Source organism: Channa argus, chromosome 5 (genome assembly GCF_033026475.1).
Source record: "Channa argus isolate prfri chromosome 5, Channa argus male v1.0, whole genome shotgun sequence".
Taxonomy (NCBI): Eukaryota; Metazoa; Chordata; class Actinopteri; order Anabantiformes; family Channidae; genus Channa; species Channa argus.
Genome location: NC_090201.1, coordinates 18,992,337 through 19,018,527, shown reverse-complemented (window position 1 = coordinate 19,018,527; position 26,191 = coordinate 18,992,337). Strand labels below are relative to the sequence as shown.

Sequence of the window (26,191 nt, the reverse complement as noted above, 5' to 3'; positions counted from 1 at the left end):
TGGCTGGGGTCATGGAACGTGACGTTGCAATGAGCCAATCGAAGCAGCCAGCACCGTGGTGCGTACATTTGATGAAAACACTCCGCCCGACGTGTAAACCCACTAGCACGCGTGACGAATCCCGCCCGGCGGCGCTACCATGTGTATAAAAGTAAGCAAACCAGTTGTGTGGCGACCGTACGCGCTCGAAAACAGTTTTGGAAGTTGTAGTCTTTAAATCAGATAGTTAAGTTTTCTGTGAACGACACCAACTCAGTTCCAAAACTACAACTCCGCCATTTGTAAAAGAGCCGACCGTGCTTTCATCAGCGTGTGTGGACGATACTCGCCGGCAAAGTTACTAATAACAGCTGCCAGCTTGTGTTGTTTTAGAGAAAAATCTCCCTTTTAAAGCAAAGGCAAAGGATTATCTGTCAACGACCAAATGAAGCTCTTTGTTAGTGAAGGCAACCCTTACTGCCTGAAGGTCTTGTCTGCGTTAGAAGTGACTGGTGTCCAATGTGACGTTCAGCATGTTAATCATGAAGGTAAGAAAGCATGGCTAGCTTTATTTTGGAACCCAACTATAATTAAGTTAACATTATGACAAATAATAGCTGTCTCTAGTTCAAAGCGACACTGTTTTATAAATTTATGTAATAATAGGTTTGTAAATTTGATCTAAACTGCTAACTGACAGTTGTTAGCATGCTGGCTAACCTAGCTAATTGGTAACTGATGTCATTGTCAGTCATGATGAATGGAATGACCAACCTGTTTCTATTTGCATCTGAGAAGCAGCTGGAAAAGTCTGTTATTGGACATCACTGCTTTGTTTGGCTTGTTTTAGTGATATGTGTTTGTGTAGCTTCATGTACCCTTTGTTTACAAACTTCTACCACGAAGTAATGGTTAGCTGCTGGTGTTGAGCTCCCAACTTTTCAGTGTACAATTTGGAACAATATGGGGCTATATGGATTTGGATGTTGTGACAACCTGGCTCAAAAGTATGCAACAAATGAGGGGAGGTCAAATAGGTTCCTCAAGTAACTCAACATATTTTAATTGAGTACATAACGATTCTAGTTATGTTTGTGAGCAAATCAGTGTTGTATGCAATGTTGGATGAAAAGTGTAGAAGACATGTAAACAAGACGAAAAGAGAACTCAGCAAGCAGGCCCAAGGGGAAGGGTGGGATCCGATCTTTAATGCCTCCTTTTATAGGGCACTGGCTTCCTGGAAAACAAGGAAACACAGCCAGTCACACATGGACAAAGACAGAACCCAGATCTGTCTTAGGCCATAAGACAGTGTTCCTACACTGAACCTTACTACCATTGTATTATTAGTTGCAACAAATTACCGGTTGAACAGGGTACTCTGGCTTTAATCAGGTACATAAACTCAGGGCAACTCCCAACTCTAAAAGGATCAGCACCTCCCACCTCAGCCGCCCTTGCGCCTGGGAACAATTTAAGAGCAGAAGAACAGACTACAAAGAACCAGGGGAAAAGTGTTACTAACAATGATAGTAAGCATTATATAGGTGACGGGAAAGACCATCTGCTATGTTTACCCTTAATATGTTGAATAATCAACCAGGTTATAAGGCTGCAAAAACAGCCCAACGCACAAACCGCTTATTAGGATATGTTTATACGCTCGCTTACTTAATATTCTTATAGACTGAGGTCATTGTTAGTCATTGTGTAGTCGAATGCTGCTGCATTTTTCTAGAATTCTAGTCCTTCCTGGGTGCGTCATAACAAAAACAAATAACCAGCACCACCTCTCATGGACCCACAGTGTATGAATGAATGGACTATACTCAGTAATACATATGTAAAGTTGTTTCTTATTGGGATAGTTTATGACAGGATTATGTGCAAATTATTTATTGGTTGTTTTAGTATTTCTCTTTTAAAATTAACTGTTAATATGATATACATTCTTTGACCAGAATATGTTATAATAAAAATGTGGAATTTCTTCCTGTTATAAAAGTGCAGTTTTTGCAATCAGTTTAATAATAAATTCAGAGTCCCATCTAACAGGTTCAGAAACATGCTCATGTGCTTCACAATTGTGTCTGCTCTTGTCTGCATTTCATTTGATATTATCAAAACTAATTATTGTTTTTTGTTTTTCTTTTTTTTTTCAGACAGAGTAGTGCCCTTCCTTAGCCGTCCAACTTTACCAGCCCTGCTCCTGCCCAATGGACTGCACCTTTTCAGCTCCAATGCAATTTGCCGGTCAGTGAACTCTGGTTGCTTATGAGCGGCTGTGCCAAACTGCTATGAATGAAAAAGTTCTAAACGACTCCTTTTTTTAAATAACTTTTCAAATATGGTCAATGCAACAACATTTTTTATATTTACCTTAGCTGTTATTAAGATATACAAGAAATACAAATAGCTCAACCTTTAGAAATCTGTGAGATCTCAAAACATGGGCAAATAAAATCAAAACTAACTAAATGGCTACACACCGATTAGGGATAACATTATGACCACTTGTGCATATTAATGCTATCTAAGGTTATAATTTCTCAGTTTTTACGTTGAAACTGTCAGAAAGGCTATAAGAAATGGTAGTTCTATTGTTTTGGCTAAAACATCAGAACCACCTCTTCTTATAACAAACCCCAGTACGACTCCACTACCCACTTAATGATAAATGCATAGTAGATTTAACACATTTCTGAAAGTTTAAATTTAAAAAGGAGAAATTATAACCTTGTAAAAGTAGAATTCATGGTAGACCCACTGATTTGATTTCAGTAAATTGCACAGATGGTTATAATGTTATGCCTGATCTGTTTTATACAGTACTATAAAAGGTAAATGCGAATTATTTTTGGAATTTGGGAGAAGTAATCCTTTAACCCTTTCTTTTTTCCTTATTTGGAAATAACATTGCAATGGAATATCAATGATATCTATAGATCTGAATAGTCTGGTATTCTGTTTAAATATGCTAAAATAATAATAATAATAATATAATAACAGAGACAAAATCATTTATTTTTTTTAAAACTGCCAAATGTAAAAGCTAACTGTTACCTGAGGAAAGAGCACATATTTTGCATTGTTTTACTTTGTGTGGTTGTTTTCCCAATGGAAACGTGAGCTAAAACACTTTAACAGGACTTTCCTCACTTCTCCAATACTTCTTTTTAAACACCTTAGATACCTTTTTGAAGTAAATGGACAAGAATCCAGTGAACTTTGCAATCAATGGCTTGAGTGGGAGGCCACAGATCTTCAGGTATGTTTTGCATTAATAAGGAAACCCTTCAGACTTTGCTATTACTCAGTTGTGTAAAACCCTAAAACTCTTTGATATGCAGAATGTTTTCAGTTTATATTTTTGTGCAGTGTCTTCTACAGAATCCTTTTACTGTTCTAATTGATTCAAAGACCAAAAAAAGGTTTTTAGAAACCATGTATAGTTTGAGGAAATTAACTGTTTAACCTCAGTCACACGTTTTGTGCATGATTTGCTGTAATTTGAATTAAACATAATTAACTTCTATTTTGTCTTAAACATACAGCCTACCCTTCTTCAGGCTCTTCACATGGCAGTGCTGCAGGGAAAAGGATCAGAGGCATATAAGGTCCTCCAGGGGCCCTTAAACTTCTTAGACCAAAGCTTGAGCAAAGGGAACACGCCATACTTAACTGGGGTACAGTATCAAAATCTCCTAATCATTTGCCTGTGTATTTGCCAATTACATATTGTGCTAATGCAATTAGAAGAAGACCAAAGAGGAGATTTATCGATGTAGTGAGAGAGGACATGAAGTTAGTTGGTGTGAGAGAACAGGATGTAGAGGATAGAGTTTAGATGGATGCAGATGATTCTCTGTGGCGACCCCTGAAAGGGAACAGCCGAAAGGAAGAAGAACAATAAAAAAGCTAATGCAATTAGAAGATGAAGACAAACGTGACGAGGCTTAGCAGGGATAATTTAGGATAGAGTGAAAAGTTCATGTTGCGTCTTTGGAAGCTCATCTAAGATTTACTGAACGCCTTCTCTGTGCCACATCAGGCTCTTCTGGCAACATTTATTTTAATTTTTTTTTTTTAAGTTGGTGAACTTGAAAATGCATCACTAGCTCAGCAAAGTGATGCATTTTCAAGTTAAAAAGAAAAGATTAATCTGGGGAAGACGTCCCTTATAGTGTGTGTGTGTGTGTGTGTGTGTGTGTGTGTGTGTGTGTGTGTGTGTGTGTGTGTGTGTGGACATATCAGTTCTCTGCTGTGTTTGCACCCTTGTGGCAACAAATCATCTGCATCTATCTTATATTGAATGTTTAGAAACATAAGTTTTAGTTTCTTTGTTTTACTCTCTTGATGTTCAGTATGGCTTGGAGGAGCCCTGTGTAAAGCTAAAGAAAGCTTAAGGAAACAGTTTTACGCTTGCACAGTGAACCACTTGCACATGGACACATATATACATACTGTATTTATATATAGAAAGAGTCTGTGAATTTCTTAGAGGAAAAAAACAAAAATTTCACATTGATCATTTAATTACCCGAATCTGCATCCAGGAATTAGGGATCAGACTTTAGGGATTTCAAGACAACAAGCAGTGAGTTTTTTGATAGAATGGCTGGAAAGTGTGTGTTTTTAATTGCTTTGAAATATTATGTGTTGGTTTTAGGAAGCTGTTTCAATTGCTGATATTGTTTTGTGGGCTGCACTGTATCCAGTTTTATCTGATTCTTCATCAGCATTGGGTAAGTCCTAATACACTGAATAAAGTTCCGTTTTTAGACCATGCACAAATTTTTCAATTAGTTGTTTCCTGTTGTCATTTATCATTTTTTCCCTTTATCTAACATCTTCCTTTTCTTTTTTGTACTAATGTTTTTCCCTAACCCATTTTCTCTTAACAGATGATTGCAAGTCTGTGAAGGCTTGGTTTGACTGTGTGACTGCTATGCACAGTTGCCAGTCTGCCGCTAACAAAGTGCTGCAGGGAAAAGGCCTGCAGGGCATGAAGAGCTACATGCAAAAGCAGCCTGCCCCCCAGAGCAACCAGTGCAGAGAAACACAGCCCGGCAGTAGCAACTCTGCCGAGGTATCTTCTTGCTCAATTGGTTTAACTGTTACAATTGATGCACAAACAAGACATGTCATGCGTTTCCTCTCTCACATTTTGGTCTTTGCTGCACTATAGTATACTTTTGTTTGTAGGACGATAGGTAGGCTAAACCATCAAAACGTTGCAAGGCTTGAAATCACTGTATTTGAGCTAATTAACCTTTTGATGAAGTTGTTTATGTTTTTTAACATCACATGGGAAAAGTGAATACTTGCTATATATTGTCATTTTTACATACTTTTAATTGACTGTTAACAAATGAGTCTATCTTGGAGCTAATGCAGAACAAGTTTGTGCACATACTGCAGTGGCTCTTCCTAGGATTTCATTTTAATTTTAAAGTCAAACATCCATACAGTAATAATTTTGCACACATAAAATTGCATAAAAAAGCAGGAGCATTTAAGTTCATACAAATGAGGGGAAATAGCTGTGTGTGGAGAATATAAACCATTAATGTTGTTTTCAGTTTAATTCTCAGTTACTGCAATTTTTTTTCTGTATTTTGTTCAGTGTGAAGAGGGAGATCGAGTGGTTTCAGAAGTGGAAATGGAGGAAGCGGTTCACACTTGGAACAAAAGTTTGAATTCCAACAAACTGCCTACAGACAGACAACACCCTATGTAAGTAACAGCAACAGCCATTTCCCCAGTCAATAGGCAATAGTTAAGTGTATCTTTTAGATTAACTTGTCATCATAAAAAAAAACTTCTTTTTGTGAGACAGCCTCGCAAACTAACATGTTGCGCACCGATCCTCATGTACAACCTAAAGTAAATCAACCAAATATTCACAGTTGTTGGAAAGTGTATTTAATCATCCTCCAAGATTAGCGTGAGGCAAGCCACAGGAAATAAAAAATCATCCATGAATTTACAATGAGGACCTTTGAAAGTGTTATGTTATGGCCATTCCAAATTTATTTTTTGTCAGTTTGCCACGTGAGGGAAAGCGAAACATCCTGGTGACCAGCGCCTTGCCTTATGTTAACAACGTTCCCCACCTGGGTAACATCATCGGCTGCGTTCTCAGTGCAGATGTCTTCTCCAGGTAGGAATCTGTCTTTTTTTTTACATTGCAGAAAAGTAATAACCTAATACACAGCAGCATGTGCATAGGCAATATAATGCATTTTAGAGCCTTTTAAATAATTCTATGAAAGCTGTCCATATCGTTCCTCATCAATGGGATATCCATTGTCTCATATTCACCTTTCTTTATTCTGTTTTTTGTGCTAAAATTTTCTTTGTTCTTTACTTTTTACTCACCATCCTCATCTTTATTATGCTGTTCTTAATTTTCCTTTTCATGACTGCTTTTCATTATCTTCTTAGTCTGTTTTATTCATAGTCTGTTTGTTTATCCATCATCCTATTCAAGGTATGGCCGTCTGCGAGAGTGGAACCTGCTGTTCGTGTGTGGCACAGATGAATATGGCACAGCTACAGAGAACAAGGCCAGAGAGGAGGGTTTGACACCCCAGCAGATATGTGACAAGTATCATGCCATTCACTCCAACATCTATAAATGGTTCCAAATTGACTTCGACTTTTTTGGCAGAACCACCACTGAGAAGCAGACGGAGTAAGTTATTTTGTCTTTTTATGTCCAAAAGTGGGCAAAGGTTATTACTTTTTAATGTACTTATAAGTGAAACGTTGAGGAACACAAGGTTTTTCTTTAATGCAAAGTGAACAATAAAATTAAAGCTCCTAGTCTCCAGTAATGACCAGTAGCTCACTTCACAGTGCTGGACCCTCCCTAGGATTGGTGGGGCTCTGATACTGCTTGGCTTTTGTATGGAACAGGAAACATATTTACATACAACTACCACACACTTACTATATAATTATGTAACATAGGATTATTATAATCGTGTTGACATCTGCTTTGCTTAATCTCAGATTATTGAGCTTGATTGTGGAATGTAGGTTATTGCTTACTTTTCAAAGGTTTACCAAAAAAGGAAAGTACTTTTTTTTTTTTTTTAATTGAGCATTGATTTAATTCTGCAGTTATTGAACAATTTCTTAGCAGGTATTAATTTCTCAAATATGGGTATAAAATATTAGGGGTATTAAATACATTAACTTTGGTGTGAAAGCATGTCTGAACAGTAAAGTGAGGCAGTACTTTGTCATAGTTTAATTTATTTATAAAAAATACTGTCATTTATCACAGCTCAACCCTTTTACTAGTCAAGTAAAAGGAATGGGTTAAAAGAGCAAATCAATTCACTAAAGCTCTTAGGAATCTTGAAGCTCCTAATGAAACAAGGGTGGTCTGAGTTACTGTCAGAACAGTTTTGCTTTTACAACAAAAACTACATTAGACCACTGCCCTACTTATTTTCCATTCATCAGTCATGTGTAACTGCCTATCCTGTACAAGGTCACAGGGGAAGCTGGGGCCTATCCCAGCTGTCATTGGACAAAAGGCAGGGTAAACCCCGGACAGGTCAACAGTCCATTTGAGGGCCAGCACAGACAATTCAAGCCCACATTCACATCTACCTGCAATTTAGAGTCACAAATAGACCTAACTTCTATGTCTTTGGCGCATGGGAGGAAACCAAGTTAACCGGAGAAAACTCATGAAAGCATGGAAAGGTAGCAGCCTTCTATCTGTGAGGCAGCAGCCCTAAACACTCCTGCCTGCTTGTTGCCTTATTTACTCATTTTTCATTTATATAATTTTTTGACCAAGATAGAGGAGCAGTAGTAATCGGAGTTGGAAGGCAACAACAGGGTCAGGCTTCACTGACTGATTAGTCCCCATGTGAGACAATGTTTATTTTGTTCGTACATATGCACACGTCTCATGCAAACAAAATGGCAAAAAGACAAACCATAGAAGAATCTTTCAACTTTGTTTTGTCTCGGTTTGTTATTTTAGGATAGCCCAGAATATCTTCTGGCGACTCCATAACCATGGTTTCCTTGTGGAAGACACGGTGGAGCAACTGCGCTGTGAGAACTGTCAGCGTTTTCTGGCTGACCGCTTTGTAGAAGGCACCTGTCCTCACTGCAGCTATCCAGAAGCTCGTGGTGATCAGTGTGACAAATGTGGACGGCTCATCAATGCAGTGGAGCTCAGGGTGGGTTCGTAAGAGCAGGTTGCACACAAGTGATTGTAAAAGGCAAGGGGAAGAGCTAGTAATACCATGAGTCGTCTTGGCTTCATCCAACCTTCCCTCTCCCAGCTTTGTTTTGGTCTTTTACTGTCTGCTACACTCCACCATCCTCTGCACGACTCTCAGGTGTTAATACTATATTTATTCATCCATCCATTATCTCTAACTGCTCATCCTGTTCAGATTCATAGGGGGCTGAATCCAATTCTATCATTGAATGTGTTTACATGGACTTAAGTAACTGTCAGATTTCTTTGCCATGTATAAGCAGTGGAGTAATGGCTGAATGAGGGGATAGATCATTATGGTGTGATGCTACCTTGTTTTTAAATCAGTCGTTTTTTTTGTAAATCTGACAGTTTATGCTGCAGATCAGCTGTGTGCATTTCTCCTCTCTCTCCCCCTTTGCTCTCACTCTGCGGCAGCATGGACAATTGATAAATAAAAGGAAGCAATGTTTTCTCTCACAATACTGATAAAATCTGTTAGCCACACTTTCAAAATAAGTCTAAGGAGAGACCAGATTATTCTTCTACTGCTTGTATATGTGTATTTCTAGTAACCAGGTTTCTTAACTGTGCGTGTGTGTGTGTGTAAACTCTGTTCCCCTATAACCTGAGAAAGATGATGTTTTTTTCTGATTAACCTGGTTACTTACTAAGCTGTCAAAGGCTGGGTAAACCCTGGACAGGTTTCCCGTCTATCCACATACACAGAGACAAAACTATTCATGCTCAGAATCACACCTACTGATATTTTAGAGTCACCAGTTGAAATAATATGCATGTCTTCGTCTGCAACACAGAATAATTTGTAAGAAATATAAGTTGTGGGACACGTTTCAAATAATTTTAATTTTGATTTTAATAAATAATTACAAATTTGGGAAAAGTACTTTAAGTTAAAGAAATATTTCCTGATATGTCGAATGGGGTCTATGATGTAGATTTACATTGTAACAATATGCTTCTATTGAAGAAATATATTTACTTTTCTAATTTGATAATACAAGTTGAAAATTAACCATTAATGACTCTCCTTCCAGGAACCTCATTGTAAAGTCTGCAGGCAGACTCCCATCATCCGCTCCTCCAAACATCTCTTTCTGGATCTGCCAAAGGTATGATTTTCACACTGCATTGCAACGCCTTTGGTTATCCATTCTGCAATTTGGAAGGTGCTTTTTGGTCACACGGATTAGCTGAAATAAGCCAGTTTTGTAAGAGGGTTCAAAGTGAGATAGCTTGTGGAGGGCAGTTATCCCTTTAGTAATTTTAATTATATAACTTACCTTACCCTTTCTAGACCTGTGATTTAGAGTTGGCATATGAAGGTGTTTTTATCAGCCTTTTCATTCTCCCTCTTTCTTTCATGTAGCTTGAGACTCAGTTGGAGCAGTGGCTGGAGATGTCAACTAGCAAAGGAGACTGGACGTCAAATGCCAAACAGATAACTCGCTCGTGGCTGAGAGATGGACTCAAACCTCGCTGCATCACAAGAGACCTGCTGTGGGGAACGCCAGTACCTCACTCTGAATTTAAAGACAAGGTCTATTATTGCTTTATTAGTTAAACAAGTTGAATATATATTGTTTTAGTTATTTAAGTTATATTAGCCGTATTTCCAGCTTCGATGATGACAAATTCCAACACCTAATACCTAAGGTCAGGTTCCTAATTAAACATAGAAAATAAATATGTTGTGGTGACTCATGATACTGCAGTACTCCAACATTCTTACTGGGAATCTTTACAGGTATGGCATATCTAGACATGTTTTAACACGACTGAAATTTTATCCCACACAGTAAAACATAAGTAATATGGTTATTATTTGGCATATGTCCACGTCAGTGTACATCACATAGATTTATTTTGCAGTCCTCCTTATCTTTGGGTCCTTTTAGGACTGATTTATGTCTTTCAGAATTAATTTTTATAGTACAAAGAAATGCAAAAAGTCATGTCGCTGTCATGACTCTCTTTTTGCCATTGCAGGTGTTCTACGTGTGGTTTGATGCCCCTATTGGTTACTTGTCCATCACTGCCAACTACACCGATAAATGGGAACAGTGGTGGAAGAATCCTCAGCAGGTATCAGCCCCCCACCCCAGCACTATCAAACATAATGTTGGAATACATGAGGCATGCAAAGTACTGATGCACAAGCTTGACACAGATTTTGCCTCTTTACAACACAGATGGGTCTTTCATTGCCCCATCTGGTGTTTTACATTCACCCAAGCCTGATGTAAGACAGAAGAAGACAAACACTTCAATTATAAATAAAATGCATGTTCAGTCATAGGCACATAATAGAATGATTGGGATGAGACAAATAACTCAAAGCTGAACTACATTATTTAGCCTTCAACACAACCTAATAGATTAATGTCATTCATGATGCTTTCATCAGCTTTATTTAGATAAGAGGAACTATTAGAAATTTTGTGTCTACATGTGAATTTTGTACTTTAGGCTTTTCACACCACACCTCTTTCCAAACATACAGCATTATGCATTGTGTGTGTGATGTATATGTATATAAGTACATGTTTAGCAAGAAACTTGCTGGTTTGCCACATCTCACTTTACTACATTGGATTTAATTTCACTACAACTTTATTAAAAAGATGTAAAACCTTTATAGATCCAACCTTATCTTCTTTACTCATTGACTCATCTCATCTCTCTCCATATAAAACCTCAGGATTTAGCTCCTGTTATGTGTGTGTGTGATGGCCTGTATTTGCAGAGAGAGAGAGAGAGAGAGAGCGAGAGAGAGAGCGCGATGGGGGTTGGGGAGAGCTGATAAGTCCTCTTTGAACTGGATGATCTCATGATGATCTAATATGATGTCATCCTCATGTTGAATTGTTATGTTTCTGCCACCAGGTGGAGCTGTACAACTTCATGGCCAAAGACAATGTGCCGTTCCACAGTGTGGTGTTTCCCTGCTCCCTACTGGGAGCTCAAGATAACTACACTCTTGTCAACCACCTGGTTGCCACTGGTAAATTTAATTAACTGACTTGACTAACTTTATATTATTATTATTATTATATTAACTTTTATTATTAGACTTATATTGGGATTTATCAAAAATCATAAAATTGTTTTCACAAATTATAATGGCACATTCACTCTGTAAGGACATCATGAGCGATTACATTCAAACTGGAAATTACTGCTTAGAAGTTTTTACAAGAATTGATGTTTTAATGTTCCTACAGAATATCTCAATTATGAGGACACTAAGTTCTCCAAAAGTCGTGGTGTGGGTGTGTTTGGAGACATGGCCAAAGACACAGGCATTCCATCTGATGTGTGGCGCTTCTACCTGCTGTATGTACGCCCTGAGGGACAGGATTCAGCCTTCTCCTGGGCTGACATGGCTTTGAAGAACAACTCTGAACTTCTCAACAACTTGGGCAACTTTATCAACAGGTTTGTAATAATCTCTTTTTTTAAGGACTCTTGCTTAATACAGGGAATTGGCTAATAATACAATTTACTCTCTCAGTAAACACATACGTGTGTGTGTTTATTTATATCTTTTATATATATTTATATCGATCAATAGATATCTATGTATGGATATAAATGGAGATGGATGGAGATATAGATATATGGATGGATGCATAGAATTTTTTTTTAAATAAAAATCAATATGCATCAAAACTAGGATGCAGTCTGATTAACTACAAAGTTTTGGGATTTTTGTACTCTTTAAAAAGAACAGTCTGTTGGAGCAGTAACTGTTACAAGAGCTTCACCCTAGTTTTCTAAATTTGTTTGGGATGGTGTAATTTAGCCCCAATTACATCGCCTGAAATGATTTTTAAAAGATCAGGGTTAAATCCCACATCAAAGATTTTTCTTTGCAACTTTTTTTTAAAGTACCTTGATCTTCAAAATTGGTCCCGGGCAGCAACGTTGAAGCTTAATTGGTTCAAAAATATCTTGTAGATGGCATCCAGCCTGAGGTGTTGGAGGTAGAATGTATTCTGCTTCAGAAATGAAATTCTGTCCTTGCCTAAATTTAGTCACTAAATGCCTACATTATTAAAAGCAGTGTGTCCATCTTTTATTGCTTTATCAAATTCATCAGGAAGCCTGGCAAATTCTAGAGGGGGAGAAGAATCAGATTACTCTAGATAGTTTCATATAATTACTGTTTAGTCAAATTTTGTTGACACTTTGAAACCAAAATTGCGATATACTTGCTTAAATTTCAATATGATCAAATATTACTTAATGGTTTAGTCAACAGAAAGAAAATTGTTTTTGTTTGTTTGTTTGTTTGTTTGTTTTGCTACAAAAGGGGTGGGGGACACTAAGGCTAAGCATTTTCAAAAATAAGGTTTAAAAAAGTTAAAAGTGCAGGTCACCTAAAGTTAATGCTCACACTATATAGTCACAGTTAATTTTACATTTGACAGTCATGTCAAAACATTTTTGTCTGGCTAACTTTCCTCTGAGGCTGTAAGATATGTAAAATATAGAACAGGATGTTGCATCAAACATGACAAAAACTGTCTTACTACAAACATCCCCCCTGATGTACACACATAACTCATTTAAATAACTGGCTTTAGACACAGATACAATTTAAATGCTAGGAAAAGGCTCAACCCTGTAGGCTGCTGTGTTAGTTTACACTGGAAGACCACTATATTACATCTGGCAACAAAATCAATAATTTATAAACAATTAGTAAGTCAAGTAATGTGCCCTTCCCTCATTTTGATCTCACTCACTCTGTTTCTCTTGCTGCCTTTCTTTCTCTGTTCAAACATTTTTCTCTGATCTCCCTTTTTCTTATCATCATCATCATTATTATTATTATTATCTGTCTCATGTAAAGCCCCCTCTCCTCCTTTGCTCCAGAGCTGGCATGTTCGTCACTAAGTTTTTCGAAGGCCGTGTTCCTGTGATGGAGCTACAGCAGGAAGATATAACGCTCTTGGCGCTGGTGGGCTGGGAGCTGCAGCAGTATATTCAGCTCATGGACAAAGTCAAGTGAGACATGTTGGATTACATACCTGTCACACACAGTGGTAGTGTAATGATGTTTGGGATTTAAGGAAATTCTATCAGTTTAAACTAAATCTTAAAATTCAGTTTGTCAATTTTTATATTGTAATAATTTTAAATAAATGTACTATATGAGTTTGAACATTGGTATTTATAGTTTTAAAGTGATAAGTATCATTTTGATGTATATGAACACTAAAGGTAAAACATCTTGGTAATTAAATCTATATTTGAACTTATTCTGAAGTAGATCTTGTATTTGTGTGTGGTCACACAACGTCCTTATATATAGTATAACAATAGTCTATTGTCATGATATCATCATATTTTCAATGAAATATTCCACCAGAATCCGCGATGCTCTGAAGCACATCCTAAACATCTCTCGCCATGGCAACCAGTACATTCAGGTCAATGAACCCTGGAAGAAAATTAAGGGAGGAGACACGGAAAGGTGAGATAGTTTTGACCAGCGAGCCAAGTCTGTGTTTGTGTAACTGTAGAGGGTAGATGGATCTCAGCATTGGTCTTTATTACCTGTGACAAGTGTGTAAATCATTATTCTGTATTAAAAGAGAGATTAACCACCCACCCAAATTACTCATTCATTTACAAACATGTATCTCTGACTAGAGAAAAATCAAATTTCACCATGCACATGTTGAATTCATAAAGAGATATTTGTATGTACAGGCAACTACAATTGGGTATTGAATACTTCTATTGTGACTTAAACTGTCTACAAATTGAGACTCATGATATGACTTGACTAATGCTTTTTTGTTTGTCCTTTTAAGGCAGCGTGCAGGCACAGTGACGGGTGTCTCCGTGAATATTGCATGCTTGCTCTCAGTGATGCTGTTTCCATACATGCCAACGGTTAGTCAAACCATCAGGGATCAACTCAACGCCCCACAGTCTTGCATTAATACTATGTTGCAAGGGACAAAAGGCACCTTTGTTTGTGCCCTGAGAGCCGGCCACCGCATTGGCGCTGTGAGTAAAATTTGAAAAAGTACACACACGACTCATACATGAGCAGAGACACAAACCTGTGGAGCCTCCACTATGTTGATGCTGGATGATACAATGAGGACGCAACAGTCTGTCAATATTTCAGTACTCTGGAGGACATTGTAGTCGTGTGAACACACACATACACACTTAAGATTAATAGCCTAGACTACGCCAGCTTTCGAACAGCAAGTTTCTCTCAGGCCACTTGTCCCCTCAGGCCTAATTGTAGTGACCTGTGTCTGCAGCAGCCTGCCAAGATTGCATTCAATGTCCAAGGCTATTGTGATGTGTGATGGAGGTCTTCAGACAACGAGCAGCAAAAGATACACAGACACTTAACCTTTCTGACAAATCACATCTTTAATCATCAGTGTAATCCTGCACTGGAGAGTGGGTGATTGTGATCAAAACTGCACACACTTGATAAACAGTTATGCACATACTGAGTTGCATAATTCTCTTTGTACAGAGATGAGCAGAGCCTCCTGGTGAAAATTTTCAGCTACCTACACTGGCCTTGGGCTGGATTCACAATTGTAAACTTTTAAATATTCGTGGTGATTTTTTTCTTTCTTCTACCTTTTATTCCTCCTACCCACCTGTTTATTCCCAGGTCAGTCCATTGTTCCAGAAACTGGAGGTGGATCAGATTGAGGCTTTGAAGAAGAAATTTGGAGGACAGCAGGTATTTGATGTTTATGATGCCTAATGGTCTGTGTGTGGATTCATTTAGGGCTTGTCATAATATAGGTTGACTATTTATGAATAATGAAATAAGAAAGAATTGATAATGCATAGCAATTCATAGATCTGTCAGACTGTTGTCATGAATAAAAAATTGGACATGCATAGTTTGAATATCTGTCTTTTGAAACACGATAGAAAGCAAACACTATGTATTTATATTATGCAGCAAGCATTCATTATATAGATTAAAAATAATCCCTTTTAAAAACCTTCTCCTCAATCACCTGCCTCAAGCCTGAAGATGAACCACCTAAAAAAAAGGTACTGAGCGGTATTAGTTTGTGTACAAGTACACACTAGTGCTGCTGTGTCCGTGTTGATTACTGCATGCCTTCACTAACACTAGCAGCTCATTTAACAGCCTTGTATTTTGAATTTTTACTCATCCCCATGTGTCCAGTGTCATTCACTGCCCATTTACACATCATGACTCATAAAATCCCATCAACAATATGAATGATGAGTGTTAGTTTCTGAAATGAAGTAAGTAATGGTTAGAAATAAAATCCATCAAAATGCCTCATATTCCAGCATCTTTATGTGTCTGTTTCCGCTATCAGACGACAGTTCAGAATGCTGCCAGCACTCAGGGTGCCACAATGCCTGCTCCTGTTGCTCCTGCTGCTGATGTGGCGACGGTGAACGGAGTGGAACCAGACAAAGCCAAGAGGCTTACACAGGCAGTAGCTGAGCAGGTGAGATCGCTGGCTGGCTGGCAACACACTGTTCATCTATCAACCACAATTTAAAAGCCATTATCAATAATGTTTTATTAGAACAGTATATTTTTGTTGTTGTTTTTCTTGTTGTTTTTTTTTGTTTAATTGCATTATTTTTAAAAACAATGTTTTTATTTGATATTGTCTTAAAATAACAAAGTGGATGCAATCTTATGTAAAGAGTAAGAATAATAACTATGAAACACAAATTACGCACACAACCAAATATTGGACACAGACATAAGTAAAAGTTTATTTAATTGGTTTATGTTTGGAAAATTAGCCCGTGAAGCATGTATTTTAGCATTATCGATACCATTTTATAACTTTATAATTTTTTGTTAAATACTATATATGTAGTAAATTAATATTTTGACATCTACATATAGAGATATTTATGAATCTTTTATAAATGAAGTGAATATATATTTGGCAATCTTCTAAAATAAATCAAATTTATATAGCCCTTTATAGGACAGATGCTCTAAAATAATTAGACATAGAATACCTACACGATGTACACTGAAAAACGAATACGGAAAACGAGGAGGTTACTGGTGGTTTGTTAAATATTTGTGAATAATTATTTGGGAATCTAAGGTTCAATTTTCAATTGAGACCAACGCATAGAATTAAACTTCGTTTTTGAATGCTGCAAACCTTTGTCCAGTCTTTAGTCAAATCATATCGACAAATTAATGTATGAAATAAATTAAACAAATTTTCATTTTCTTTATCACAGGGGGATAAAGTCCGAGCACTTAAAGCTCAGAAGGCAGAGAAAGTGGTGATTACAGCAGAGGTGAACAAACTGCTGGACCTAAAGAAACAGCTGGCTCTAGCCGAGGGGAAAAGCCCTGAGCCTGCATCTCAGAAGGGCAAAAGGAAGTGAGAAGAAAAAAGGGAAAGCAAAAATCGAGGTTAGTCAGAGGAAGGAACAAGTAGGATGGTTTGAGGTATGATAGTGAAGAATGGGAAGAGATGCACACTAAAAGAGAGATGAGGGTATTAGCTTAAGGCAAAGCCGTGACAGGATCTAAGACAATGTGGTATTGGCAATGAGGACTAATGAAATGCTGGATAGGCCGGCAGGGAAATGAAAACACACAAAGAGAGTCAATTGAATATAGCTACAGAATAGAAGGATTTTTCCCAAATCCCTACACCAGAAGAAACAGATTTTATACGCAGCCTGTGATAAAGTCAGCATACAATATTAGCATTGGAAGGTGGTGTGCATTTCAGATTTTTTATTATGTATACTCTGGAAAGTTTTTTTTTTCCTTTTTGCTACAAATACCATTTTTGGATTCAGAACATTGAAAGCCAGCAAAAAAAAAAAGTCTGTACTGCCTCTTTCTGAAGCACCTCCTAATTTCCACAACTTTCAATCAAATCATTCAGTCAATAAAAAGGCAAACAAACATTACAGAATGCAAAAGAAATCACTTTTATTGCAAATTTGGAATAACAATGATGGATAAAATAAATGATATGGTAAAATACATGTATCTGATGTCATCAATGGTAAGAGCCATGCATATTATTCCACACTTAACAATTTGTGACTACAAGGAACAGTGGATATGGCATTATACAGTACAAGCCATTACAGTACAATTGAGTGTATAGTTCATATATATATATATATATATATGACAACATTATATAAAAATAGTAAAGCAGTGTAGAACAATTTATAGTAATTCTAAGAATTCCTATATTGATAAAAAAGGTCAGCTTATAAAGTATAGCCGGGTCCTACTTGCTTTATCTAAATGCACATACACACAAGCCATGGATTATAAAAAAAGTAAGAAAAAGGTATGAATTTTAACCCCCCTCAAAAAAAAATATAAAAAAAAAAAAATCATTCTCTCATATGCACACTGCACTGGGCACTTTCAAACTTTTCCTGAGCTCCTAAACTCTCAACATATTTGGGGCAAATAATCTCTACTAGCCAGATTGCAGCCCTTAAAGTAGGAGTTACAATTTATTGCAAAATGGTGGGAACATATGACAATGAAATGCACTCTCAAAATTAAATTTCTTTCTATTCTACATACAAATCATCAAATGCTCATAGCTTTTACTTCTACCATGATGTGATGATTATTAGGCATTCTTAAAAATAAACATTCTTTAAAACCACTGTATGATTTGCACTTAGAGCTGTCTTTCCTTCCTTTCTACATGCTCTGTCTTTTTATTTGCCGCAGTGCTGTTGCAGCCTTTTCTTTCTGCCTTTTCTCATCTTGACTTCCATCACTTTTCTTAAAGCCCATCTTTAACTCTCTTGTCCAAAAATCCTTTTTCTTATAAAAAATATATATATATATATATCTCTTTGGTATCCACTCCATTTCCTTTCTTGTCTAAGAGGCATTTCATGTCCATCATATTACACCTTTCTCCACCACTGCTTATTCCAATTCTATGACCTGTCACCTTTTATTTCTGTCTTTCATTCTGTTTCTTTTAATTCTTATTTTCTGGTGTTGACTAGTCTCTCTATCAGAGCTCTACGTGTCCTCTTTACCTCCTCTCCCAGCCTTTCAATCTCCGCTTTCAATCGCTCATTCTGCTCGGTCAGCTCTTGTACCTTCCTCTCGTTCTCCTGCTCTCTTTCCTTTCGACTCTTTTTGGCAGAAGAGAAGGATGCCGATGTGCGCTGTGTGGAGGAGGCAAATGGAGACAAGGCACCATTGGCCCTCTCGCTGGTGGTCCTCTTGCGTTTTCCCAGGCGGGAGGATGGGTAGACGGAAGGGGATGAGACGGGTGAAGAGGGGGAAGAACAATTTTGAGATGGGGACTGGGATGCTGAGGAGGAGCAGGATGGAGAATCTGGGACACAGGGAAGTTCCTCTTCACTGGCAGATGGAGATGCAGGATGGACATCATTAAGCTGGTGGTGTTGATGATGGTGATAATAATAGCCACTGCTTATCATTGCTCCGCTTGCATCTACCATTCCCACTCCTCCGTCACTCAGCAACTCAAAGAACTCTGGAGGCAGCAGGTCACTGCCGCCTCCTGCCAAGCTATCCCCACTTCTCCCACTCTCAGCCTCCGACCGCCGCTCATCTGCAACAGCTGGACTGCAGGAGGTGGAAGAAGAGGAGGATGATGAGGTGTGATGCAGCGGTTGGGTGTTGTGGTTCTCCTCTGTTGCCCTCTGTACACTTTCACCCCATGTCTGGTTTCCATCTGTCAGCCATGTCAGAGAACAACTCTCCAGAACATCCAGAAACTCTGGCTCCTTCTAGAAACACAAAATGAAAGTGTCAATTACTGCATGAGTAAATTTCAAATCACGCAGTTAGTTAACACAATTTTTTGCAAAATGATAAAACAAACCTTGAAGAGTAAAAATATTAACAGAAACAATGTACAAAAACACTCACGCTCATTATGGGTCTGATGGCCATTTCACTCTTCAAATTACTGACCTCGGTGCATGTAGGGGCACGTGCCAGCTTTGCCCCTCCTGTGTCAGAGCCCAGAATATCCTGCAGGTCCTCATACCACGCCTCCAACTCTGCACCACACAACGGCCCCACGCCAGGGGGGTACGGCGGGGGCAGGTGTAGCCACTCGGCAGTCATTTCGCCAATCAGTCGCAACGCACAGATACTCTGCCACACGGTTCACACTGGACCTAGGGTGGTACCCGCAAGAGACAGGAGGGTTGAGAGAAACGTTAAGGGATATCAGAGCAACCGCATGTTACAATGACACGTCACTATGACGCTGAATAGTTTTAATCTTTACTGTTTTGCATCTCGTTGAGTTATGGTATATAGGTATGCAGGAATCAAGAATAGCATAAAACACTACTGAAAATACATTAAGAAAAACCAATACAAAAAAAATGACCAAAGTACTCTATATTTTCTAACCCACTTTATTGTGAAATGGAATAACAGTGACACTAAGTGAATAAATGACGGTACTGCAGTAAAGTTCTTAAGAAGAATTAAAAGATTTAAAATATGTATACATATTTTTAATAACTCAATTGGTGGACAAAATTCACATTAGAATAATTGATGGTCAAAAGTGATTAAATCAAAATCTTAACTTCTCAAACAGCATTCAGTGTCAGATTCTCAGTTTACCTTATAGTCTCTGTTAATCAAGTCTGCCAATTTGTTGGAGATAGCCTGTCCCAACAATTCTGAAAGAAACAAAAGTATGATAGGTTAGTCTTAAAATATTTTAAAAGAATGTTTGTGTGGCATTTACAATCTGCTGCAATTTCAGAAACAAAATGATGAAATGCACAAATATTGAACCAGCCTACTGTGGAAACAAAGGTTCCTGAAATGAAACCTTAATGGCTGCATTGAAAAATAAAGAAATTTTTAAATAATGATCGAATACATTGTCAGTAATTATTCATACAATGAACAACTGAACATGAAACAATAAAATTCCCCACTCAGATCTTGTAAACAAAGACCAAAAGGTTCTCTACTGCGCCCCCTGCTTTCGACGGTCCGCAAAGCACAACTGATAAACAAGTGGTTAAAACCGACGAGCAAATCCCAATATTGAGATCTCCACGTCTGACAGTCGCATCTACGGCTACCAATTAATTTATTTAAGTGGTCCTGTCCCATTATAATAACCATTATTACTGAAAACAGCGTTTATGGATAAATCATTCCAGCTTTATTCATTTTATCCTGAATAAATTAAAACGATCTTGTAAAGATGTAGCGTTGGCAGCATTGTGATTACCTACGCTGTGAAGTGATGGGAAATAAAGAACCCTCTTTAACTTGGTGTCAAAATGTTTAACTTCCCCTGTGAGAGCAATTATACAGTTACTTAAACTTTGTTTTGGTACATTGAACATTTTATATATAAATATATAAAAAATGTATTTATATATATATATATATATATATATATATATATATTTTTTTTTTTCAATGAACATTTTCTTTTGTTTTTTTTTTTATTTGGGCTACATGTCCACTCTAAGCCAACACAATTACGTCATGGAAATGTAAGTCCAGCAGGAGGAATGGGCGAAACAAAAGGAAGCACACAGAGAAAACAGTGGGCTGGGAAAATGGGTCAAAAATAATATGAACATGGTGATTCAGAAATAGATATTAAATCTGGTTTCTAAAAAGTATTAAGGCCAAATATATGTGGTATTAATAAAAGCCGTTCACTTTCCTGTCAACAACTAAACAATTAAAACCAGACGTCGCACCCAGAGTGGGCTCAAATCTATTACATAAGTTCAGATGAAGTGACATTTTAACGTCTTTAAAAGTTAAAACTTTTTGCAGCTGTAGCTTTAAAAAAAAAAAAAAAAAAAAAAAAAAACACACAAAAATGTTTCTAACTATTCGGCACTTTTGACAGTCACAGCCTCAAAACTTACTAACCCTGGGCAAAGAGTCCGTGTGAGCCTGACAACTTCTCAAATGAAGAAGACGGCACATTGGAAAAACAACTGGATGTAACGTTAAATTATGACTGATTAACACAAGTGTTATTCTGAAAGTGGCACTGGGGTCTCTGCCAAAAACATGCACACATTTGTTTTACAGTCCACCAGGTCACTTCAAGTTAAGCAACGTTAACAGTTAACGTTAGCCATTACTCCCGAAAGATGGTAAAACATCGAAGTATTAGCCAAGGCAGTTAGTTGTACTCTCCACTTACCCTTTTTCTTTTATTCACTCGCCTTCTCGACTGTCTTGAACTCGAATGTGGATATTTTAGTAAAAATTGGTGATAGCTCATGTTAACCATTGTTCTGTCTTGACGGCTGAATGTGATTTTTCGGAAACTCCCGGCGGTGTTTATATTGAGAGAAAGGCCAACCGAACTATGCATGGGTAGGAAGATTCGGTACAACCAAACGGCAAGATAATGTTTGGCTTTCCAGCCGTCCAATCGCGACAGTGTAGTTAAGATCTTTTCCTTGGCGACATCCAATGGAGTGGTCCGAAATCAGTACTGGGGCGGTGTCGCCTTAGCTGGTTGTTCTGACTTTAGCCTTGTATAGTTTGTACGAGCAGCAATTGTGATGCAGTCATAAGACGGCCAGGACGAATTTGGGGCGTATGGGAGTCACATGAAAGGAATGATGCAATGCTTGGCAACCAATTTCGAGCTGGGGATAACACCAGCAGAATCAGAACATGTTTTATTAAACAGTGTTGGCTCTAACAAAAATCTAAAAATATACATATATGCATGGATATCTAATGTCGAAGAATTGTTTGTTTCCGCCTCACAAAAGCTGAATCTTACCAATTGTTTTATCGTGGCAAAAAATAGTCTGTTATATCAATTTACCGCTTACTTGATCGCTGAGTTTATATTAAATGTGTTGTCAGTCGCTTTTTTTAACCGTAGTTTTGAATACAGGTGCCTGTCCGACGATTGCTGGTGGCGCTGGCTAACGCACCCATTTTACCCTGTAATCCACGTGGGAAAAATAATAGAGTGGTCGTAGCATAAAGACCACGTTACTAGCGGACTAGACTGATAGTGTAAAACGTGTCTGTTGTTTGTTGGGTATCTGCACTATGCCACCGGCTTTAGTCACACATGCACGGTGGTGTCCTGTTCCTCACTTATTTCATACCGCGCGCTCCGCTGCAGCTCCGCGAGACATCACTATACGCACCGAGCCGGCGGAGCGTCTGTAGTGCTGGGTGTGATCTAGCCACATACTGCGCCCCCCACCCACCTTTTTTTTTCAAGTCCGGCTATATCTCCAGCTGTTGATAACGAAAATCAGCAGCATTCTTTATTTGTCCATGACAAACACCCAAACTTTCACTGTCTTCTTCGTTACTTTATCAGTAACTAAGTTACTTGTCTATTTTAGAACAAAGCTCTGTAACACTAGGTTAAATATTAGAATAATGATAGGTTGGCACATTAAACCAGGATAGATTATAGCTGTTTAATAACTGTCACAAACCCTTTGATCACAGCTTTCAAACATACATACACGTCTGACAGACTTAATTCCCAAATAAAATACAACCAGAAGGTTCGCACTAACATTACAGTTTTGCGACACACTGAAGCAAAAAATCAATAATGTCAAACTTTCTGAGTGGGCTACCATGGCGTGTATCATTTAGGCTAAAGGGATCACTATTAAAGTATTGTTTTAAGACCCATTGTAGTCTCGTAAATGTCAGTTTTATAGATTATATTGTCATTAATTCACTATTACGAACTTCATAGCTTTGTGACTACGTCAAATCAATGGATTAAGGTAAAAATGAACTTTCTCTGACGATCATACCCACAAAAACCAACGTATAGACAAAATATAGGAGAAAACTGCAACATTCACTAAGGGCCGTGTTGGACACAAAGGGATCCACACAGTGTTGGATCTTGGCCATTAAAAAGGTAAACAGCAGTGACAATGAAACGCATGTTTCATCATGTTCCACTCTGGATTCGGGCTCTTCACCCCGCTCCTGACACTTTCTGTCCTAATCCCAAACTCAGCACACACAAACTGTTTTCCATGCACGACGCAGCGTGCACAGCTCAACATGCACAGCCCCATAGCAACAGCGCCAAGTAGCGAATAGAAAGCTCAAATACTGTCTCTAGGACCCGGGTTAAAGCGCTGCAGGAAGCACCGTGAACACGTCACGACTTGAGTGGCTGTTGCTGAGTAGTTCAGCATACTTTCTCTACTCCCTCTCCACCCCTGCCGTCTGTTTATTTTGTCAGTCCCGTCGTCTGTTTTGTATTTATTATAAAACACTGTTTACAACCCCACATCTAGGTTGCCTCTCTTTCAGCTCCTTCAGTACAATGGGATAATTATGTTCCCTCTTTCTTAATTGATTGTGGTAATGAAAAATATCAAAAAACAAAAGAAAAAACATGCACTACACACACTCTCTCTCTCTCACTCACACACACACACACACACACATATACATATATATGAGTGTGTGTTTGTTGTTTGTTTGTTTGTTTCAATTTCAGTTTTAAGCAACCTGAGCTCTCAAAGTGTGTACACGCTCTCCAAACTGATAATTGTCTGTCCACTCGAATGAGCTTTTAGATAAAAATTTTCCAGTATTCTTTGTTGTATTTGAAGATGTTAGTTGCTATGGCACGGTACTGTTATGTATTTCTCATTGAATGCCTTTTTACTCTGCCTATTCATAAATAGAAGAATAGAAGTCTTAACTGACCTACATAATCACTACATTACTGTAACATATATTACATCATACATTTCTATACAAGCCAAACAACACAGTCCAGTAATGCTCACATAACTTCGCCACACTGTAGTAGTATGACTGTGACATCTATATGCACTGTATCTAGTATAAAGACAGAGTTTGATAATGATAACGGGTTAGAGATTTTAATGTTATTGTAGCAACTGAGCCACTGATAAAGAACAAATGCTTGCATTTTAAAATTAACCAAAAATCTGTAATGACAAGGGGGGGAAAAAGTGTTTATTACCCCCCCCCCCCAGATTCCCCAGATCCATATCCAGTCACCACACTTGTGTTTCTGTCCTGTGCCCTTGGTCAAGGCACCACACCCAGATCCCACTGACACACACACATACACACACACCAGCTGTCGGAAATCTTCCCCTCTCTTAACTGAGACCAACTGATACAGCTGTTAACAGACTAGTGATACTGTAAAATCCTTTCTCATTGTGTGTTTTAAGCTGTTTTACCCAATAGAAACTTTATCTTAACCTTATTATCCGGAAATCTGGCTTAATGGAAAAATTTGGAGAGAAATATTCTAACAAGTCTAGAAATCAGTTAAATGTTTTTTTTCTTTTTACTTGGCATCCGCTACTGCTGAAGCAGTAATGTACAGGTTAGGTTTGAAGGAAATGGATATTTTGTCCACAATTATGATGAAGAGTTCTGTGTTTTAATTTTATTAGGTTCCAAGCGGAACTACATTAATCTCTTATGCCAATGTCCATCTCAGCTGGGGACAATACTCCTATTCTTCCATCAATAATTTAGATTTTATTTCCCCATCCATCTTCTCCTTTAGAAGTGAGCTATCCACAATTGACATGAAGCCACAAATAAAATTTTGATACCCGTAAGGTTAAATTATGTGTAGTTTGTACGTATTATCAAACTATCCACTCAATCCCATGTCACCCTATCCAGATTTAACGGCTACATGTCACATCCACTTGTTGAGAATTCAGCGTTCGGAGCTTTTGGACGACATTATAATCAATCTTGTTAGTCCGTTAAACCCCCTTTAGCTCTGAGCGTCATCTGTCTTTACTTTGTCTTCCCCTTGTTTCATTCGCTACAAGCCTCATTCTGCCCCACAACGGTATCCACCCTATTTTACTCCACTTTCCTCCACCCACTTCTTCTGTCCTTTCCTCTGCTTCACCACAGGCTCCTCACCTGTCCAAACCCCTTCAACAATATTTGAGAAACTAATACACAGCTTTCTTATTTTATAGTTTTATAGTTTTCATTACCGGCAGTTCCTTTATTACCTCAGTTTACTGCATGTTGTGTTTAGGTGCAAAATGTATTATGAGTCTTATAAATACAATTTGAATAATGTTAAATATTTTATCACATGACATTGTAATAATTTCCAGAACCTTTGAATAAGCTCAAACTCAGGTTCAGTAATCTTGTCAGTACACACATAAATACTACCATCGTATAAAACCACTCCCAGTGTCTTGATTTCTTCATTTGTATTTTTTTTTTTTTTGGCACCAACATATGTGTCAAAGATAAAACATAAGAAAAAAGGCAAAGGCAAAAAACCCCAGCTCAAACTAGAGACTGTAGGGCATTAAAGTTTAAAGGGCTGTCTGAACAGGTGGGTATATTGGCAGCGAGACACACACTCCATGCTCCAACTCCATCTTTCTCTTCCTTTCCCCTTTTCCCCACATAAGCACCAGAAACACAGATTTCAGAGCAATTGGTTCTCCCTACAGCCTCTCTGTTTAGTTGCTCTGAGCGGTCAGAGAACTTAAATATTTACTTACTTACTGTCCAGCAGAGTAAAGGTCAGTGGGAGGTGCTGACATATATAAGTACTTTACAGTAGAAATAAAGTCAAGAATGACTGGAGATAAACTTGTTTAAATTTGTGCAATTAAAGAATCATATTTGGACTAATACCCTACTTCTAAAGGTATCTGTTTTTCCAAACGCTTCTGTGTATCATTAAGTCATTGTCATTGTATTATTTTTTTGTATTCAGTGCCACGTGGCAACCTACACTTTAACAATTAAATTAAATTAAAAAATAAATATTGGAACGTATTATTGTTGTTAACATTTTGTTTGAAATCCTCAGTTGGTAATTGTGTGGAAATGTATCATAACAGATAGGACTGGTCTGGCCTTATCTAGTAAACCCAAAATAGAAGGACAAATGCAGTATAATATGATATATA

At 37.8% G+C, this 26,191-nt stretch overlaps 2 protein-coding genes across 4 annotated transcripts; one reads left to right on the top strand and one right to left on the bottom strand.

Moving 5' to 3' along the window:
- Positions 1 to 270: 270 nt before the first annotated feature.
- mars1 (methionyl-tRNA synthetase 1) lies at positions 271 to 17,249 on the top strand. Of its 2 annotated transcripts, XM_067504386.1 has the most exons (22): positions 271 to 527; positions 2,142 to 2,232; positions 3,169 to 3,247; positions 3,534 to 3,665; positions 4,649 to 4,724; positions 4,884 to 5,068; positions 5,606 to 5,715; positions 6,026 to 6,142; positions 6,473 to 6,676; positions 7,988 to 8,189; positions 9,271 to 9,345; positions 9,603 to 9,773; positions 10,223 to 10,318; positions 11,120 to 11,237; positions 11,458 to 11,671; positions 13,115 to 13,246; positions 13,611 to 13,715; positions 14,059 to 14,257; positions 14,892 to 14,963; positions 15,260 to 15,286; positions 15,586 to 15,720; positions 16,487 to 17,249. In XM_067504386.1, exons 1-22 carry the CDS (start codon positions 425 to 427, stop codon positions 16,634 to 16,636), a joined length of 2,793 nt encoding a protein of 930 aa, XP_067360487.1. In that variant the 5' UTR covers positions 271 to 424; the 3' UTR covers positions 16,637 to 17,249. The 2 variants fall into 2 exon arrangements, with proteins under 2 accessions (XP_067360487.1, XP_067360488.1); XM_067504387.1 differs by lacking the exon at positions 15,260 to 15,286.
- On the bottom strand, positions 17,171 to 21,622 carry ddit3 (DNA-damage-inducible transcript 3). 2 transcript variants are annotated; one of them, XM_067504388.1, is made up of 4 exons: positions 21,433 to 21,622; positions 19,866 to 19,924; positions 19,152 to 19,405; positions 17,171 to 19,009 (listed from the first exon to the last, which is right to left on the bottom strand). In XM_067504388.1, exons 3-4 carry the CDS (start codon positions 19,350 to 19,352, stop codon positions 18,233 to 18,235), a joined length of 978 nt encoding a protein of 325 aa, XP_067360489.1. In that variant the 5' UTR covers positions 19,353 to 19,405; positions 19,866 to 19,924; positions 21,433 to 21,622; the 3' UTR covers positions 17,171 to 18,232. The 2 variants fall into 2 exon arrangements, with proteins under 2 accessions (XP_067360489.1, XP_067360490.1); XM_067504389.1 differs by having other exon boundaries at positions 19,197 to 19,405; positions 21,433 to 21,604.
- Between the last annotated feature and the right edge of the window lie 4,569 nt (positions 21,623 to 26,191).